Consider the following 20,902-nt stretch of genomic DNA (forward strand, 5'->3'; position numbering starts at 1 on the left):
AAATGGGGAAAATGAACGGAGTGTGAGAGGCTTGGAGGGTGGGTAAAGAGATTCTCAAAATTTATAGGTGACTAAATGGGTCTATGTTTATGTAAAGTTATATGGGCCTACTCTTTATTTTTCAATTGATAAAGATAATTTCTTTTTAGACCGCTTATTGCTAAGAGGCCCTCCAAAATACAGAAAATATCTTATTTTTAACAACAAAAATGTTCAACGTTGCCAGAAGCTATCTTATGATACTATATTTAATAGGTTTCACGTGTATTAATATTCCTCATGTTTTATACTCATTTAAAGTTAATTTCTAATCATTATTTATCCTTTTTAAAGCCATCGAAAGATACATTCTAATATCACCAGGGGGTACTTTCAAATGCAAACCTGCATCAATTTTGAATTTTTTTCAACCAACCATAACATAAAATTACATGAAACATATTTTTTCACTCAAATAGAAGAAATATTAAACTCAATAATGCCGCTAGCTATTCCTCTAATGTATCGTCTTAAGAGGTTTCTCGATTATATACTTGTATTGTTTCAACTATACATTCACTTGTAACTCATCATATGTTTTTGTGTCTGGTAAACGATGCAAAATCCATTATATCTATTAACTTTTGATGCCTCAGTCAATTAACTAATACAATGTGTTCTGGACCGGTGAGAAGACCAATCGCACGTTGACACGTGACATAACTTACACCGCCTTAAGGCTTTGTGTATGAGGAAACACGTCAACTTGAGTGCATCGCGTCATACAGGAAGGCGCCCCCGCGCGAGGATCACCCTACACGTGTCCCCTAACCATCCCTAATCACACGCCGCATAACCCGGAGACAGTTAAGCTTAACGCACGTCTATACAAGGGTGAACTTGCTTCATCCTCAAGGTATGATTCACTCTTCACAACACTCTCTACACACTCTTTCTCTGTTCCATCAGTGACTTGAGCGTCAGAGTGTTGACGTGCCTGCAGGCTCCTTTCGTTCCATTATAAGGATTCCTCGCCACCGTACTGAAAGCCTTTACCATCACACCGTAGCATTTTCCGCCACCGTTGCCATTCATCCATCCTCACCGGACATATCAGTAAACATATGTGAAACAACATGAATAATATAATTTATATGCTTTAAAGACCCTCAAAATATTTGGAATATCAAAACAATATAAATTGAAATGTGAATGTATCATAAGTTTTACACTGTCATAATGTTTAAGTTGAGATTATAGGCTTATATGTAACTGGAATTACAAGCTTAATGTAATCATCTTTTGCAATAACATGTTTTATAAACACAATAACCTTTGAGAGGAATGGGACAATCTTTATCACACTGTTCATCATAATGACAATAATATGTTCGTCCTGTGATGTAAAACATAATGATTGGAGTGTCAACGAAATAAGATAAACAAAAGGTGTAACAAAGAAAATTATTTGAAAAGGATGAGAGAAGGGTCTTACTGGAGGTAATGCAATTTAAACAACAAAACATGGAAATAAAGAAGATCACAACATAAACAACCTTGAGAATTCCAGACATATTGTTTCTCATTTTCATTTGACAAACATTAAATTTTTGTATCAATTTATAAAAAAAAAAATTATAGCACTTAAAGAGATGCAAGATCTCCTTTATAAAATTAACGTCTTTATAAAAGGTCTTTTACATATAACCATGTGTTGTGTTTGTCCCTCGAGATCACTAAATGAAAGATCTGACATGAATAATATTTACCAACCTTTTATTATACTTTATTTCTTTCATAACCTTTCTTGATATGTAGGGGAAACCCCAACACAAAAAATAATATTGTCAAATTATAAAGTTTATTTTTATAATAAAAATGGAATGATAACAAAGTACGGTAATGAACCAATGAGATGATAATACATTAATTTATGCCTAAATCAAAAACATTGTAAAATCAAAGTTAACGCGAACCAAATTGTTTTTTTAAACATTTAATGTATATCAAATATGACAATTGAAGGTACAAGACATATGTCTTCAAATTGTTGTCATATTTCCAATTTTAAAATCTTTGCAACCCTTTACTCAAAGATGTAAGAAAAACATGAAAAGTGCAGGGGGTTTGAATTGTGTTTTGTCAAACTTTACAATTTGGAAGTTTTTGTGAGCAATAAATAGGCTGGGAGACACAAAATCACACAACTTAATTTAGATTAGTTCAAAAACTCAAACTAGTTGCTACCTTTAGTTCTCTCTTAAAGAGAGATTTCTCTTCGTTCACTCAAACGACTTAATTTATTATTTTACAATAGCAATGAGTATTGTTCTTTGACCTCAAGTTGCAATCATTAGAAGTACAAAGTCTAGTCTTCTAAATAATCTGACTAAGTACTCTCCATGCCTCTTCAAGAAATTCAATAGAAGTAGAGTATATAGTGTTCTAAAAAATTTGGCTTAGTACAATTGAACACTTTGATGAACAAGTAATCTTTATCCCCCTCTAGAAAGTTTACCATTGAATCTCGACCTAAGAGTTTAAAATAACAATTGGTAGATATTAGCAAGTGTACTAAATATGTTATTTTACATTAAGATTCAACAATGTATGTGACTGTAAACCTATCCCTACATCTAGAAACTAGAATCTACGTATGAATTTATTCCAAATCTTTCAGATAGAAAGTTTATGTCTAACACTTTTTAAATAAAATAATAAATTTTAGATTGCACGCCAGAAAAACATTAAGCATGGGAATAAACCATCAATATAGTGAAACAAAGACTATACATATAACGAGTCAGATTAAGTGTTTACATCAGTATCATAGAGAAATCAACTTAATCCCAAAACAGAAATCAACTCATGGTAACTAATATAGAGGAGTATATATATGACATAGTAACATAAACCACTTAATAACAAGTTTCAATGCGCACCAATAGTGAAAAACACCTTAAGAACTTTTCTTTCTAAGTCTCTCTCTCTCTCTCTCTCTCTCTCTCTCTCTCTCTCCCTCCCTCCCTCCCTCCCTCCCCCTCTCTCTAAGAACAAGAATGTTTTAAAAAATGAAATATGAGACCCTAGTTATAGAGTTGAGAAAAGTGGAATTTCGCTAAGTGAATGCATACTCGCTTAGTGAATTGAGGTTTCTTCAAGTAGAGGGAAATGTAAACTCATAATTTTTTTGTCACCAAACCACCATAAGTTTCTATGCAAAATGAGACTCGTTTAACGAATCATACTCTTTCATTTTCCTTGATCTTTCATTTTCCATTCGCTTTGATATCACTACTACTCTCCTAGTGAATTGGTTTTCTCTGAATCTTCCAACCTTTTGACTTGGCTCACTTTGGTCTCGCTTTCAGATCGCTTAGCAAATTGGTTTGTTTTACTTACTCATATTATATTGGATTTTTTTTTTTAATTTTTGCAGTGGCGGGCAAATTTAAAATGTGTAAACAATGGGAAGAAGATAGCCGCGATACATGATGATCAAAACAAGGCTATCATGACAGCACAGTGGTGGCGTGATGGACTGAGAGCCACCAGTCTTCAGTGGCTGCAAGATATCAACTACAACCATATTGACCACGTGTTGTGTTCTGCCTTTACGGAGAGGTGGCACGAGGAGACATCGAGCTTCCATCTTCCTTCATGGAGGACGAGTTTACTGCCGTAGGCGTGATGTTGAGGGTGGCAGGGGTGGTAGGGGCATGGATTGATTTTGTATGTTATGTTGTTGTAATATCTAGATAATTTCTATTTTGAATTTTATGTTTGAACAATTGGTTTGTAACCTTTGGATACTTTTTATTTTTAATCTAATGTTTGAAATTTAAGTTATGTTGTTAATTTCTGTTTTCTATTGAATTTTATGTTTGATCATCTTCTCAAATCGCTTAGAACCAATTTAAAGCGCCAAATGCATGTGTTAGCCAAAACAGACCTTGTTTGTCTGTGTGCTGATACACTTCAGATTGTATAATCCGAAATGATTTTTACACATTTCAGATTATATAATTCGAAACACCACATTTTCCCTCAAATTGTTGACTTTCCATCGAGTGTTTGACTCGTTTTAGATTATATAATCCAAACTGGCTTACAAGTTTTCAGATTATATAATCCGAACATATCTTATGCAGTTCAGCTTCAAGGTGCTCCAAGTTACAAAAGGGTCGTAAATTTTTGGATTATATAATCCAAACCTAGTTCAGATTATATAATTCGAACAAAGGGTATTTTGGAAGAAATAAAATAGGGCGCGCAAGAATATCATAAGGTGAAAAAAGTAATAGTCAAATTTAAATGTGAGTTGAATGAAAAGTGATTTATGTTTGGATGTATTTATGTAAAAGTGAATTTATCAATGAATTTAAGGCTAAAATCAATTGTAGAAGCCAAATGCTACAAATTGTAGCTTCAAGGAGAATCAATTCTACAAGTAAAATTAATTTTACTTTAAATCATCCAAACAAACATAAATCAATTCTACAACATCTACAACATCTAGAATCACTTTTGGCCCTCTAGAATTGAAACCAAACACATGAAAGTCCAGACCTTTGTTACCATCTAATTGAGCCTCAAATCATTGATCATGACCTAGCTCTTTGTTCTCTTTATTTTCTTGTTTTTTTATTGCTCTTAACCATGCTCACAACAACGGGTGATTGTAAACAGTATCTTTAGGTTCAACATATTGAAATCATGCGTAAAAAAACGTTGAAAATAATAATTGATTTTAATTGTTAAGGCCCCTTAGTGATTTTAATTGAGTGATCATCATAACATCATTAAATAATTAATTAGGTGAAACAATACAAATATGAAAAAAAATCATTTTCTACAATTACCACAACTTTCAAAAGCATGATCATGTTCAACTGCCCACATTGACGGATTACTAGAGTTATTGCTTTATGCCCTAATTATTTTTAAATACTATATCTCCTTGTAGAGGTATTTACAAATTGAATTGAATTTTAAGAAGAAACATCACTAGAACTTGATAAGATCTCTTTGATTTTGTTATATGATCATTCAATCAGTTTGATTTTAAAATCAAATATGATTCAACCAAATCCAATTAATTTTAGATGAGATTTGAATGGTTTTCCATTTTGATTATTGTATATTTTTGGTAATCATGCTATTAGTATATTATATTGTCTTGTTGATGACTAATTTTTATCGAAAAACCTATGACCATAAAAACGATACATTATGAATATGTAACTTGGTTAATAATAAATACTAAACCTCAAATTAACAAAGTTTAATAACAAATCATTCAGTACGACAATTATACCTACTTGACGTGTTTACATGCACAACAAACACAAGTGTTAATGCTATCCATCAACATAAATAAAATTTAAGTGCCAATGATGACTTATGATGCACGGTTGTGCATTAATGTCTTTCTGGCTTATGGGCCTCTACTAAACGAGGATCTCTCAATCAAGAGCATTTTGATGAAGCGATTGAAGTCTTTGCATAACCACATGTTTTTAGGTTTGAATTCAACATTGGGAATACAACAATGTTACATATCTTAAAGTGGAGTTTTTCTATCTATTATGATGTTATCTAAGTTGATGAATTAGTCTTTACAATTGTACATAGAGGATTTTCGATTTACACAAAAAAAATTATGATCTCTTTTAAAATAGTACGACACAAGTGGTAAATATTTGAAACACTTAACTATTTTGTTTAGAGTTTGATCCCTGATCAGAATATGGAAAAGCATTTGTTAACACATGTTAACCTCCTAAATTTATTCTTAGTTACCTCGAATGATTAATCTCTACCATTAGGCGCATATGATATCTTAGTTTAACAAACAAATCAACGAGGATCTCTATATATAATTCTTTTAGATTGGTTTTAGAGTGCGAACAACTTTTTCTGAGTCTTTTCTTTAAACAAACTTTTTTGAGTGTTAATTTAATTGGTGATAAATACTCATTTTGTCATCCCCGTGAGCTTAACTCAGTTGTTAGGGATATTGTATATTATATGCAGGGGCTGGGGTTCAAACCCCAGACACTCCACTTCTCCACAATTTAATTGTGTGAGTTCTAGCCACTAGACTACTTGACCAAAAAAAAAAATACTCATTTTGTCACCATCATAGGATTTTTTTCTTCCAAGTTTGATAACTATTACCAATAAAACCGACTACTTTCTTGACCCAAAAAAAAAAAAACCGACTACTTTAAACTATTTAACGTTATTTTTATTGTTTTACAAGATGTTTTTTTTTAAAGATACAAGATGTTATTATTCCTAAATATTATTTATTTAATTTTTTTTAAAAAAAAAACTAAATCAGCCAACCTAAATTAAAATCGAAGAGAATCGTACATAAAATTTTGACGATGTGTTCACTCACAAATTCCAAATCAAAACCACCAAACTAATCCAAACGAGTTTAATTTAAAATATTTAACGTGGACGGTGAATGTGTTTTTTTTATTAAATATATGCAAAATACAATTTAATAAATTTGACTTATAACAAGTTAGTCCCGCCGTGGTCCTTTTAAGTTATGCATTTATATCTACACTAGCACTTGTTTTGTCCGTTAAATATGATTACTTACAGATATTTTCTTCTTGTTTTCAATTGAAGACTAATTTTACATATAAATATTTCCTCAACAATATTATAAATTAAATAATGGATCAATTTTGTTTCAAACTAAAATCGAATAACACACTTATGAACCCTAATTTTGAGAGTGTTGAATTAGACGTTCCAAATTAACATTAAATGTTCAAATAAAGACTTGTAAATAGAATTTGATGAAAAAAAGATAATGAGACATATATTTTATTATTTAAAGAATCAATTTGTGATAAAAAAAACTTAAAGACCGCATATAATATTTGACAAAAACTAATTGCATTTTTCTTAATCGTGAAAATGGTTTTTCTTAACCATAAACCTCATTGATTTATGTAGCTGGGTGTCTATTCCTTGGAGGGCATGGTCATATAAGGTGTTGAAGATGATCTAGGGATATAGTTGGTCTGCTAGATCTTAGAATCTAGACTTTCAGAAGGACATGCCTAACCAAAAATCAATGTAACACAAATGTAAATTCTTGTTCAAATGCTAAATTCTCTTGGAAAACAAACAAGAACCCAAACTTCTAAACGCATATAGCCGTTGCTCATCTTTTTTAACCTCAAAAAATGCTGTTAACTTTTCTACTCACTTTTTTGTTAACCCAATCAATCCAATTTAGCCGTTGTACAATTTGAATCTAGCCACAATTATCAAAACGACAAACACAAAATGTTACTAAGATCCAAATTGTATTCCACATACAATACAATAATAACATTAATAATTACATGAGAAATGATATTTGTATACCCATTTTCTAATAATTTTTTAACAACTTTCTCTTTCATACTCACATTATCTTCTTATTTTTTCTCTTTCTTTTTTTTCTCTCTATTATTTTTGACCAATCAAAAGATAGAAAATTAAAGTTGTCATGAAAGTTGTACCAAATAGTTGTACATATGTCACTACTAATTATATTTTGTCAATAAAAAAACATTAATAATTATATTATATAGTACTATTTTCTTTTGACAGATATTATAGTAAATAAACTTTATGGAATAAAAGGTAGGTAGTGACATAGTGGGGTCCACTTGGTCAGACACACATGACATGATCTTGAACTACCTCCAACTCCAACGGATCTCAAACTCAAAAATTGAATCTTTTCTCAAAATTTGAATTTCTTAACTCTCTTTCTCTCTCTCTTCCTCAATTAATAAATCTGAAAGTTACAATTTTTATGCATTGAACACAGTTCCCACTACCTCATATGAAATTCAAATTTCCTTAAACCCCATTTCACCATTTCGATTGTTAGGTCACAAACACAAACTAAATGGGTGCATGTTTGAGCAAGAAGAAAGCTTCATCTTCTACTTCCTCCTCACACCCCCTTTCTTCCACCAAATCACTTTCCACACCCCCAACTCAACAAAAACATTCTGATAACAACAATGTTACAGAAACAGAAACTACCCTTAAGAACAACAACGTAGTACAAGAGAAACAACAAGACCCAGAAGTTGTAGAAGAACCAAAAAAAGAGATTTTTATCATCAAACATAGAAAAAGCCATGATGAAAAAAGAGAGAAAAACTCCATCAAAATCACACCTTTCACTGTTCAACACAATGTTCCATCACAACAAAATGATGGGTTGGTTTCATCTAGTGAAACAGAATCATTGAACAGCAACAATAAGGTTGGTAGTGTTGTTGGTGTGAGAACTTCAAGCTGTACTAAAGAAGAAGTTGATGCAATTCTAATTCAATGTGGAAGATTAAGCAGAAGCTCTTCTGGAAAAGCTGCTACTTCTTCTTCAGCTAGAAAATATTCTGGTTCAAAAAGAAGTTTTGATTTTGATCATTGTGATAACAATGATTCAATTTCAGCTGAAGATGAACAAAAGAGAGTTCATGCTCATGGGAGTGATAACAGTGAGGAATATGATGGTGTTGCTCGGCATAACCACCGTCCGCGTCACCGGAATTCACCAAAGAAAGCTTCTTCTTCTTCTAATGGAAGGAGAAGGACACCAAGTAGAGAAAGAGATCAACGTTCGAGTAGTAGAGAGCGAAGAGTGAGTAGATCTCCTGGAAGAAGATCATCTGAAAATGGAAGCAACAACAACAACAATAACAATAACAGTAATGGTTCTGGTTCAGGTTGTACTAGGCCAGGGAAAATGGTGACTGTTCCTGCTACTGTTACATCATTGGTTATGGATAAAAGTAACAATGGTGGAGGAGAAGGTGTTAAGAGGGTTAATGTGAAGAGAAATGTTGCATCACCACGTTCAATGTCACCTGCTAGAGGAAATGTGAATGGTTTGAATCAGCAACGTTCAATGTCACCTGCAAGAGGAAATGGGAATGTAGTGAATCAGAATCAGCAACCTTCTCTTAGCAGGAATAACTCTGCAAGGAAAACTGAAGTTTCACCTTATAGAAGAAACCCTCTTAGTGAAGTTGATCCTAATTCACTTGCTTATCCACAATCAAATGCTAATAATGGTGGAAGCAAAGTTCAGAACAAAGGCAAAAAGGAGATTGAAGTGGAGACAATTCAGGTAAATCACTTGTATGATGTTGATTTTTCTGTGTTATTGAATGTTGATGTGATAAGATGATGAGAGTATAGATAATGATGTGGTCCAAGCTGTGATGCACGGACACTCCTCGGATAAGGCGTATCCCCGTGTTAGACACCGACACAAATAATTACAATGAATTATGTGATTTTCTAAAAAATTTAGCCGTGTCGGTGCGTCCGGTGTCCGTGTCCGTATCCATGCTTCATAGGGTCCAAGTGAGTTTTGTTTCATAATGAATCAATTTGTAGTAATAATTGATAGTAGTATATTAGAAGATAACCAATGATTGTTTTATAATGTCATAGAAATGGTGTTAGTGAGAGAAATATGATCAGTTTATGAGATGATAACTTAAAATTTTTAAGCAAGTGTTTGAACTCCAATGGTTAATGAGCTTTGATGAAGGTTGAATAGTTTCGGAGAATTTGAGTTCAAATCCTTAGCTCGAACAATTTTTAGCTAGACTTTACTCATATTGTAAGGAAGGGTGTATAAATGTCTCCAATAATTTCATTTCATAACAAAGTTAATGGTTATTAGAACTTTTTGGACTAAAACCTATGAGCACCATCATTTTATGTACATTCTTAGATGACATTTTGCCATATCCACTGCAGAAACCAACTGTTGAAATGAGGGACAACACAAGAAACAGGACAAACAACAGAGTTGGTATGGAAAAGGGTGTGAATTGCCACACAAAGGAACAGCAACAGGAAGAGATCAAGGTAATGTCTGATAATACTATTGTGAAGAATGTGGTGATGCCATCAGGGATTACAAGAAGCAGATCATCTAGAAGATCAAGAGACTTCGACACAGCCAATCCCGAACCTCTAACCAATCCACCACAAACCTCCTACACTTCATTACTCCTTGAAGACATTCAAAACTTCCATCAAAAGAACACAACACAACCTTCTGTTTCTCTTCCAGCTTGTCTCAACAAAGCTTGTTCTATCCTTGAAGCTGTTGCTGATCTTAACTCCACAACAAGTTCAACTTTCTCTAGAAATGAGTACAACAATGTTGCTGTTCCTGAATCATCATTTGTAGAATCTGAGCTTGTTGTGAGTGATGATGTGATGGAACCAAGTTTACACAAGTATGTTACTGTTAAAAGAGGTGGTTCACTCTGTGAGGATCAAGAGAGTTCAGGAAGTAATAGCTTCACTGTGAGTAGTGGTCAACAACAATGGAACATTTGTTCTTCTGGTGATTCATCGGATTGTTGGAGTTCGAGATTGAATTCAAAAGAGGAGAGTTTGAAAAGAAGAGAGTGTGATCATCAGCATAGTGGTGGTATTGGACGTGGAAGACTTGCTACTGCATCAACATAGTTGTGATGAAGATTAAGACATTTGGATTCTCATTTTCATGTTGTAATAACTTGAATGATTGTTATTGAGTTTGATATTTCTTCTGTTTGGTGGAGTTGCATGCTTGCAACAACCTCTATTATGTGTTTTTCATTATGGCAAAATTGAAGATTATATTTCATCTTTGCAAATTTCACTGTTCTGCTTATCAACAATTGTTGTTTTTCTTATTGCAACTATGTTGCATTATGTTATGTTATTCCTGTCTTCAAACTAAATTTGGTTAAGCTGGGTTCAGTGGAAACACATATCTCTTCACTTCAATAATGAGAGAAAAAGAATGCATAGTCAAAAGATGTATCATTCAAATCTTAGACTATTTTTCTCACAATTCATCTCATGTGTTTTTCCCAAGTGCTCACATATCCTATTCTGATTTCCAAATATGATGTTACTAACATTTTAGCAGGCAACTCTGTAGATAGTCCAAGTTGTGAACTTAACACCCCTTGATGTGATTATTCAAACAACATATATATTTTGTTTCATGTTACAGAACCACTTGGAACAACAAATAGTCGATTCCAATTCCATCATTTATATATTTATCAAAAGAAGTTGCTAGCACATATTGACAGAATCAAAAGTTCAATTTCAGTATCTCACAAACACAACAACTGCCATGCTACACTGGATATGTAGCCACAACAACAGAAGATATATAACCAAGCATATGAAGGTTGAAATGTCAGGGGGCATGTACACTCCTCAGATTAGCCGTGTCTACGTGTTCGACACATGTCGTGTCAGACACCGACACGACAACGACCCATTTAACTACATTTTTTTTTGAATGTCCATTTAACTACATTGAATTATGTCACTTTCTCAAATTATTATCAGTGTCACCATGTCAGTGTCCGTGTCATGTTTGGTATCAGTATCTGTGCTTTATAGGTCAGGGGAATGAAGAAAACTAACGATAGAGTTTTTATCTACATGAATTTGAATATCATAACTCTTAATGGCAACATATTCTAGCAACAATCACAATAAAACAACTCAGACAACAAATAGGATTTCAAACAATTCTCACATTCAATTCAATTGATAAAAAAAAAAACAAAACCGTTATTGAGCCACAATTGGTAGTCCACCCTAGATTTCCTCCATGCTAAAGACCAACAAACTATCAAATTCAATGGTTGCATATAATAAACTAGTAAAAAACAATGATATCTAGTTACTAAATAAATTAAAACGAAAGTTTACATCCCGGAGACATCCTTGGACAAGAGGACAACTCTTCTATAACTTGATAATTTTGGATAAAAAAGTTGATCTCCATCACTTCTAAAAGCTTCGCATTCTGCAAAATATATGTTGCGAATTGAAGATCGTCATTAGATCCTTCAAAGTGGAAAATAGTACATGACCTGAGGTGACGAAACGCATTCAAGAGTTGAAATTGGGCAGTTCCATTCCTTGGATAAGCTGGTATTCCACTGCCAAAGAGATACAAAAATAACATTTAATAAAATATATATGAAGAAAATAGCAAGCAACCAAAAAAAAAAAAAAAGTAACTACTTCACAAACCTTTCTTATGAAAAAAATTTGAAGCTTGGGACAATGTCGGAGCAATTCTACTATGCCATCCCAACCACGAAAAACACTAAAAAACCATAGTTCAATACAAATTAAGTTTTGAAACACCGGAATGTCTTTGAAAGAAGCCTCTTCAATTTTGATCTCGAAAGAATGCTCTTCAATATTCATCCCGTAAGAACGTTCTTCTTCGTCCTGGATTATGCATAAATACTCGACATTATTAATAGCATCAAACGGAACATCCATGGAATGAATATAGGCTCTGACCAGTTTCGACAAGAACAAGGATTTAAATTCTTGTACTTCATTATTGTCTTTACGTTTCATAATCCTAAGCCTAGGATAATAGGTATGCAAATCTTCTAGAATAGGACAAGCATTAAGAAGTTTCACGAAGTCATTCTTCTGATTTTTAAAATATTCACGTTCCAAAACTAGGGTTTTGAGCGATGGAAGATCAAAACACAAATTATCAGCTACAATTTTTAAGTTCTGAAGTTTGAGAATAACAAGGGTTCTGGAGGTGAAAATGATGGGCGTCAAGATGTGGCCATACATGCCGAGATGAAATTCCTGACACGACGCAGTAGAGCTGCTTCGACCCATGCATTGACGATGGGTTGATCAGAATCAACTACTACATTACGAAAATTGAGGCTAAACGTTTTGATGGGTTGGTTTAGCGAACGAAGAGAGAGCATGAGTGTGTCCACAAAAAGACAAAAGCTATGGAAGGCCTCGTCCAGTTCTGGCACGACATCAAAGCGGACAACGGATGGTGTATAGGAGAGTGGGGTCCACCTCTTCGAGAGAAGCATGGTAGTGAAGGCAAGTTTGGTCGGAAGAAAAGAGAGAATGTGACGCAATAACTCATTAGGTAAGCCGCTGATTCTATCGAAAGCTGCTACTGCTAGGCCTTTCGACATTTTTTATATAGAAAATATTGGAAACTTGTTATTGAAGAAACCACTTGTCAAAAAAAATAAAAAATAGAATCCAAGAATATAAAGAAGAGGAAGAATATTATATTATATTATATTATTCTCTTGAGTTCAGTGTATCAAACCAAATAAAATAAAATCTTTTTTTTTTGAAGGAAAATAAAATAAAATCTCTTGAAGTGTTATAAAAAAAATCTCTTAAAATGTATATTTATGTCACAACTCACAAATAAGCTATATTTATAGAGAAATACTATTCATATGATGATATGTGTTTGACCCAATAACCCAACAATTAAATCGAGATTCACTTATAATATTCATACCAATTTTCAATTTGTCTTTCAATTTAAATTTGCTTAGGGTGGTCGCTTTGTGATTTGAACCATTTTTTAGGTAAAAATTCATCTGATTTAAAGATAAAATTACACGTGGTTCAATTCTACTTTGGATGGTTCATCTAATCGGGTCAATTTAATGCAATTTAATTTGGATCAATTATTTTAGATATCAAAATTACAATCGTAATTCTTTTATAAATGCTAATATTGATATTATGAAGACAAATAAATGCTAATATTGATATTATGAAGACAAGGTAAAATAATAATTTTGACGTAAAATATAGCACGTAATATATTTAAAATTAATATCATAGAATGACAATGATCGACTATACTTGAAACATGTCAAATAGAAAATAAAATAGATTTAATTAATCTAATAAGTTGTATTAAAAAATTAAAATCAACTAATAATAGAATTATATATCACACAAATAATAAAAACTAACTGTCTTGATAAAAATAAAATAAAATAAAAAAGTAGCTGTAAAAAAAATCAGTCCAAAATATAACCGTGATAAAAGTATTAAAAAGACATCAATCCAAAATATGAGCTAATTCAAGCGGTTTATATAAAAAGACATCCACCCACATCTAAGAATCTCAATTTTGTACAATTATTTTATTTTTTTAAATCGATCAACGTTTTTAACTAATTTTGATCGATTTTGAACACCCGTAATTTTTTTTGTATAATATGAGAGTTTGGATATGATATAGTTTCCATTTAGTCCATTTATACTGTTTGCTACACCGATGAGCGACAAGTGGCCACACAAAATTTCAACGGTCAGGATTAAAAATTTAATAAATTAATTTTTTTTTATAAGCAAATGAAATTTTTTATTAAAAAAGAAACAAAAGAAAAAATATGAAGGAGTATGTCCATAATATTGTAAAAAAATTATTATACAAAAGCCTACACATATGTAGGATCTAGGGGTTTGGCTTAGAAGCATAATAAATTGCTGATCTGATCGTAGTTGCACTTGTAATCGTGATTTTAAATTGCGATTGCAGTTGCACTTGTGGTCACACTGTGAACCTATACATTGTGGAAAAATGTGGCCGATGGCGACAACAAGTTAAAACTATATATATGACTCCTAGACTAATTGTTGTTTCATGCTGGATGAATTCATTTTTGTGTTTGTAGGATGGTTTGGCAGAAGATTATGAAGAAGCTGTTAGTGTAGAGTGGATTGAAAAGTGTTTAAGCCTTATTTTTAGGTGTCCATGTGGCAAGGGGTATGAGGTTCTAATATGTGCAAACAATTGTTACTACAAGTTGGTGTAGAAGAATCAGTATAGTGTAATTCATTCCATTTCATTTTGTCTATAATCAATGAAAATTATTTTTACATCTTTATATAAAACTTATTTCAAGGATAACATAAGAAACTATGTTATAAACTACTTATGTTTTAGTTTTTTTAATATAAGTGTGAAATTATTATTCTTTTTGGCTTATAATTTGTATGGGAGAGATGCAGTTTGTATTTGGAATTACTTTTGTGGATAAACTCCAATTTACTCTGAAATTTAAGGTTCCTATATATTTTTATCCAATTTAATATGTAATTTTTAGTTGAAGGATCTAATTACGTAAATTGTTGACAAAATTTAATACTTTTTTTTTGTCTAAAAAACTATAGTTCAGAGACTTCAAAAGTAATTAAATACTTTATATTTAAGGTTGAGTTAGGAAACTCTTTTACCATTGTTAATTTATTTATTTATTCATTTATTTAACTCTTGTTTTATAGGTCCACCTCTTGTTTATTTTTATCTAAATACGTTAAGAAGGGGAAAAGTGCAAAAGCAATCAAGGGTAGAATCATAAAATGTGTACACATTATTTACGTAAAGTTCATTAATTCTATCAAATGAAGCTCATTCAAAAAAAAAAATCATATGAAAATGCAATTTAATCTAATGATGTTTAATTATTTTATTATTATTTCTAACATTCCTACTACAATTTTCAAAGAAAACAAAGACAAAAAGTGCCAAGTGCACAAAAGATGATAGCACCCATGAGATCACTAGACATCCTTTTTAGTTTCAAAAAAGTCTTCGACTTTAGGATTTGGTAAGTCAAAACACTATTAATTAAATTACAAACCTGTCCTTTAATTTATTTATGTTTTTGGTAGATCGTGTCCTTTACTTTAAAATGGATTTCATTAGAACTTTGAAGGCAGTAGTCCTACACGGTCTAGACAAATAAGGATTTAATATGATGATATTGAGGGCTTTGGATTGGTCAAGGGACACGTCTTATGGCGTAAAGAAAAAGTATAAAAGACGCAAGGAAACTTCTAAACTATAACATGCTTGTGCATGTGTGTGAATGGAGAGATGGTGATGTATATTGTGTTTGTGACTTGAAACTTCAAAAGGGAGCTTCAGATTTTCGTTGAAAATTAAGGGAAATGTATCGATTGTTAGGATAAAATGTTGCTCTAAACTCAATAGTATAATATTATTTGAACAATTATATTGTATATAAAAAAAGTTTTATCACATTGGAATACGAACCTACTACTCGTGGGAAAACCTACTCCCTCCGTCACAAAATATAAGCAAAAAAACTCATATTCTTTGTCTCAAAATATAAGCAAAAAAGACAAATTTTTATACTATTATTATGATAGGAGAAATTCTTAGGTGAACTCTAACCCAACACATCATTCTTACACCTATCTAATTAACATATGACACATGTTATTAACCTTAAAAAAATGATTTAATTTAAGATTTTTTTTTTTTGTAGAAACGCACTTAACACTTGTCATTTACAAACAACGAATAAGAGTGTAACACGTAATTAAAACAGGCACATCATTAAAAATTGAAAAAGTAATTGTTTAGTAAAAAATGAAAAACCGTTCCTTCTCTCTCCCATCATCCATTTTTTCAGGCATATATGGTTCCCCAACAATATTGCTATTTAAGGAACAATGGTGAAAGAGATGTATTTTTGGGTTGGATTTAAGGATAGTCTTAATAGGAAGAAGATGAAGATTTTTTCTTAGTCTCTTCATTGATAGCAGCAATGATCTTGAGCCGAAAACAATGGTTGAAGAGAGAGAAACAGCAGTGGAAGAAAGAGAAAAGAGGACTCTAATTTTTAGTAAATTTATTTTACAATTTTTTAAAGTTAATTATGTGTCACACTCTAATTCGTTATTTGTAAATGACAAGTGTTAGATACGTTTTTACACAATTTCATCATGTTTATAAATTCCAGAAAAATGGAAAATTTATCAGGAAAAATTGGAACGGTGGTGCTGTTCGGTTTAAGAAAGTGGAGAGAGATGATCAAAACTAATGAGAAAATATCTGATTTTTAAGTTTTTATTACTATTTTAATGACGTGTTGTGTTTTAATTGAATGAGTGTAAGAATGATGTGTTAGGTTAGAGCTCATCTAAAAATTATAATAATAATAATAATAATAATATAATAATAACTATACTAGTGTTAGTCTTCGAACTTTTTTTTAAACTTGATGAGCCTCGAAACCCTCAATTTTTTATTTATAGAAAAATGCATGCGCAATTGCACATCCAATGTAATTAATTTTACAAATGCATTCAATCAAATTATGTGAAGTATATTTTAGTGTTATCTAGAAAAAAACTTGTGACATCATGTATTATTTAATTGAATGACGAGTTTACAGAATATAAATTAAATCCTTTTTACACATAGACACAACCACAAATAAAATATATTTGGACACACATGCATAAAAAATAGTTATCTTTTAATTATTTGAAATAGTATATTATTTAAGTGTTTTCCTCTTACCTTTTTTTCAATTTATGTGTGTGTCCAACTGAAACTATTTGTGTTTGTGACCACCCAAGTGTTACTCTTTTGCTTTCTCTTGTAATGTTCATATTCAAATGAGTTTGCTAACCTAACACAATGATACTGATAGCTAACTTTTATGGGTATATTTTAACATGGAGATGAAGGAGAGTTCTTTGTAAATCATGACATGCTCCCCCACCTTCTTTTTAAACAATTGATGATCAAATGTATTTTAAAATCAAGAATAATGGACAAAATAATATTTTATTTTTTACAATATTCAATATTTTGAGAAAATATGCAGGATAAAACTATAAAAAAAATGTAACAATGAAGTTATTACACATAGACTTGTCAACAAAACAAAATGTATTTAGATGACATTGTAATAGATATTAATAGAAAAGTAAGAACTAAGAAATCATATTGTCAAAATTTCAATTGATTGTTTGAAAATTTATTTATTCTTGACAAGATCGTTTGAGAATGTCTTAATTCTCAGATAAACGAGTGATCCCTATAGTATAATATAATAAACTTGTGCATTTATTAAAACAATAATTATTATTATCACTAAAATTATTATTAAAAGGGTTTGAGTTCACCACAATAGATTGATATAAGTGGTAAGAAATTTGAATCCTTTAAGCAAGCTCTTAGGGTTTGATCTTTGACTTCTAACTCTTGTATATGGAGAAAATTATATTGAAAAGATAAAACCATCTTGCAAGTTGTACCAGAAAAAATGATTTGAGTTCAATTTATTCTTAAAATGATTTTTTACAAGATAATAATAAATTTTTGAAAGTTATCATTCACACTCATTTCATGTATACCTCTCCTATACCATTGCTTAGAAATCTCCTTCTCTCTGTATCCTTTTTTTTAAGAAAGAAGTGTGTACGAAAGAAACACAGATAGATGCATTATTTCATGAATATACAATTGCTTGTTTATCTCCCACACCAGAAAGTAGATTAACCACATTTCTTATTGTTTTTAAAAGAATAAAGTATATTCTATTTCATTAAAATTGAGATAACAAACAATATCAATATCTTATTCATGCGGTTGAGTAATTAATTGAACAAAGAAAAAAAGAACATAACTATACGTCATGTAATGTTCACAGAAGAAGACCATACACGGAATGGAATGAATGGAAAAGCAAGAAATTAAAGAAAGAAGCTTCGGCGGCTTTTAATCACATATTTCAATCTAAGACACAAACTTTGAATTGAATATTTCATAGTTTATGATTATAGGTATACTTGGTACCTGCATCATAAGACATGTGATTCTTCATAACAAAACTTATTAAATTACCCTTATTAGCCGTTAACCAAAGTCAAAAATGTATCTTATCAACAAAAAAAAAGTCAAAAATGTATAGTAAAGTATAATTTATCTTTTCAATTTACTCAAAGTTTAATTTATCTTAAAAAGAATAGTTTACGTAGTATTACCTCATATATTATGTCACATTTGCATAAATAATTCTAAAAAGTATTTTCAATTTTTAATGTATTTTTACTGATTCTTTTAGTATTTAAATAACACTACTCGCATCACTCCCAAATTATTGTTTGAATATGTTAAATAAAACACTTATTGTAGAACACAGTGAGTATTAATTTAACAGTGAAATGATAATAAAATTAATAATTAATATTTTTTACGAGTAGATATCGATAGAGTGTACACCAACCATTTGCGCTAAACTCTGATGATTATAATACTATTACATTAAAAATGTAAAGCTATACTAATTTTAATTTATTTTTCTTTTCCTAATGAAAAACTCAATATAAAATAGAAGAAATAGTTTAAGCTTTACTTTAGCTTTCCATTCACAAGTCAACAATAGGAAGCTTCAAAACTTCAACATTTCAACAACTTTTTCCATATATAAACACAACAACAAACCATAAGAAAGAAAAACAAACCAAACAGTTCATACAACATCTCTCATTTCATTTGCAGCAACAAATATCATTACCATTTCTTCACGTACCAAAAGAAGAAGAAGAAACATGGCAGATAATCAGAGAATTCATCCACTTCATGATGTTCCACTTCATGATGTTGAAGCACCTCAACAACAACCTTCAGCACCTTTAGTACCAAGAAACATGTCAAAATCTGATGATCCTGAACAACAACACCCTCCTCCACCTTTTCCTAGTACACAACAAACTTTGCCTATTCCTATTAATCAATCAAAACCACCAAAGAAAAGAAGAAGCTGTTGCTGCAAATTCTTCTGTTGGATTTTCAGCATATTAATAATATTGATCATAGCACTTGGCATAACAATTGGAATACTCTTCCTTGTTTTTAGACCAAAGATTCCAAAATACTCGGTCGATGAACTACGAGTCACGCAATTCGATCTTTCAAACAACAACAGTTTGGCAGTCACATTCAACTTAACAATCACTGCAAGAAATCCAAACAAGAAAATTGGAATTGACTATAGAGGTGGAAGTCGCATAAGTGCTTGGTATATAGACACAAAATTATGTGAAGGGTCATTACCTAAATTCTATCAAGGTCACAAAAATGTTACTGTTCTTAGTATACCTTTGACAGGACAAACACAGAATGCAACAGGTTTGAGCTCTTCATTGCAGCAACAATTTCAATCAGAGGGTAGTGTTCCTCTTAAATTGAACGTGAAACAACCTGTGAGGATCAAGCTTGGGAAATTGAAGCTTCCCAAAATTAATTTCAGGGTCAGGTGTACAATTGTGGTGGATAGTCTTAGTGCTAATAATTCTATTAGAATTAGGAGCAGTAGTTGTAAATTTAGGTTTAGGCTTTGAATTCTTTAGTGCATATATATATATAGTAGAATATGCATATTGATATTTATTTATTTTTCTTTTGCTATTGTTTCATTTCTTTTATGGTTTTTTATATTGAGATATCTCAATGTGATGGATTTTGCTTTCCATCAGCATTTGGAGATTGAGTTACAATTCTTGTAATTTTGATTATTTACATATTCATATATAGCATACATATGTTTATTCTATATATTTATTTAATAAAATAAATATTGTTGAGATTTTCACTTTATCTTCACTCTCAAATGTGATTTCTAACAGTTTCTTGTATAATTTTTTGTTTGATGATATGAAAATATTGCAATGATGATTTGTTGTGTAATAAACTAGAATCAACTTTTGGGGAAGAGTAATATAGTTTTTTTTTTTTTTTAACAAGGAGCAGTAAGTATAGATGATTTTACTATACACGTAACTTTTTTTAACTCATGTTCCTAGAGGAAATAAACTTATCAATCCGGAGTTCAATTGATAACTATATAAAGTGTGATTAAGAATTATTTCACCCAATAATCAAATTTAGCTTTTCCCATACGATTTATCTTCAAGTGAAGTTTTTGACGGTTGATTTTTTTGGCGTTTTTTTGGGTTTGGTTTCCCGTCTATATGCAGGACCTTTGTTTGTAATTTTGTTGTTTTTACAGCGGTGGTTGCTTCTTGCATTTCTTCCGACGAGAATAATATTAGCCATTTCAAAAAAAAAAGGAAAAAAAGTGAAGTTTATCAACACATGTTCAATCACTTGGCCTAGATGAAGTTTACGTTGAAGAAAAATGTTTTATGTTTGCACGAAAAGAGGACAATGGTTGGATACTTGGACTAGCCAAAAGAATTTGGCAGCTACCACCTCCTC

The 20,902-nt window shown here is 31.3% G+C and overlaps 2 protein-coding genes and 1 long non-coding RNA gene across 3 annotated transcripts; 2 read left to right on the forward strand and 1 right to left on the reverse strand.

The window, feature by feature from the left end:
- Window positions 1-1,156: 1,156 nt before the first annotated feature.
- Window positions 1,157-1,763, reverse strand: LOC112422227 (uncharacterized). The gene is made up of 2 exons (XR_003012565.2): window positions 1,475-1,763; window positions 1,157-1,375 (listed from the first exon to the last, which is right to left on the reverse strand). It is a non-coding gene; the product is annotated as an uncharacterized lncRNA (long non-coding RNA).
- A 5,963-nt stretch (window positions 1,764-7,726) lies between these two features.
- On the forward strand, window positions 7,727-10,736 carry LOC11430060 (uncharacterized protein At1g65710). The gene is made up of 2 exons (XM_003616054.4): window positions 7,727-9,139; window positions 9,781-10,736. Exons 1-2 carry the CDS (start codon window positions 7,907-7,909, stop codon window positions 10,501-10,503), a joined length of 1,956 nt encoding a protein of 651 aa, XP_003616102.1. The 5' UTR covers window positions 7,727-7,906; the 3' UTR covers window positions 10,504-10,736.
- Window positions 10,737-19,129: 8,393 nt separating this feature from the next.
- On the forward strand, window positions 19,130-20,237 carry LOC11426665 (NDR1/HIN1-like protein 6). The gene has a single exon (XM_003616057.4). The coding sequence runs from the start codon at window positions 19,234-19,236 to the stop codon at window positions 20,023-20,025; it is 792 nt and encodes a 263-aa protein (XP_003616105.1). The 5' UTR covers window positions 19,130-19,233; the 3' UTR covers window positions 20,026-20,237.
- Window positions 20,238-20,902: the final 665 nt, after the last annotated feature.

The sequence above is a fragment of the Medicago truncatula genome, chromosome 5 (genome assembly GCF_003473485.1).
Source record: "Medicago truncatula cultivar Jemalong A17 chromosome 5, MtrunA17r5.0-ANR, whole genome shotgun sequence".
NCBI lineage: Eukaryota > Viridiplantae > Streptophyta > Magnoliopsida > Fabales > Fabaceae > Medicago > Medicago truncatula.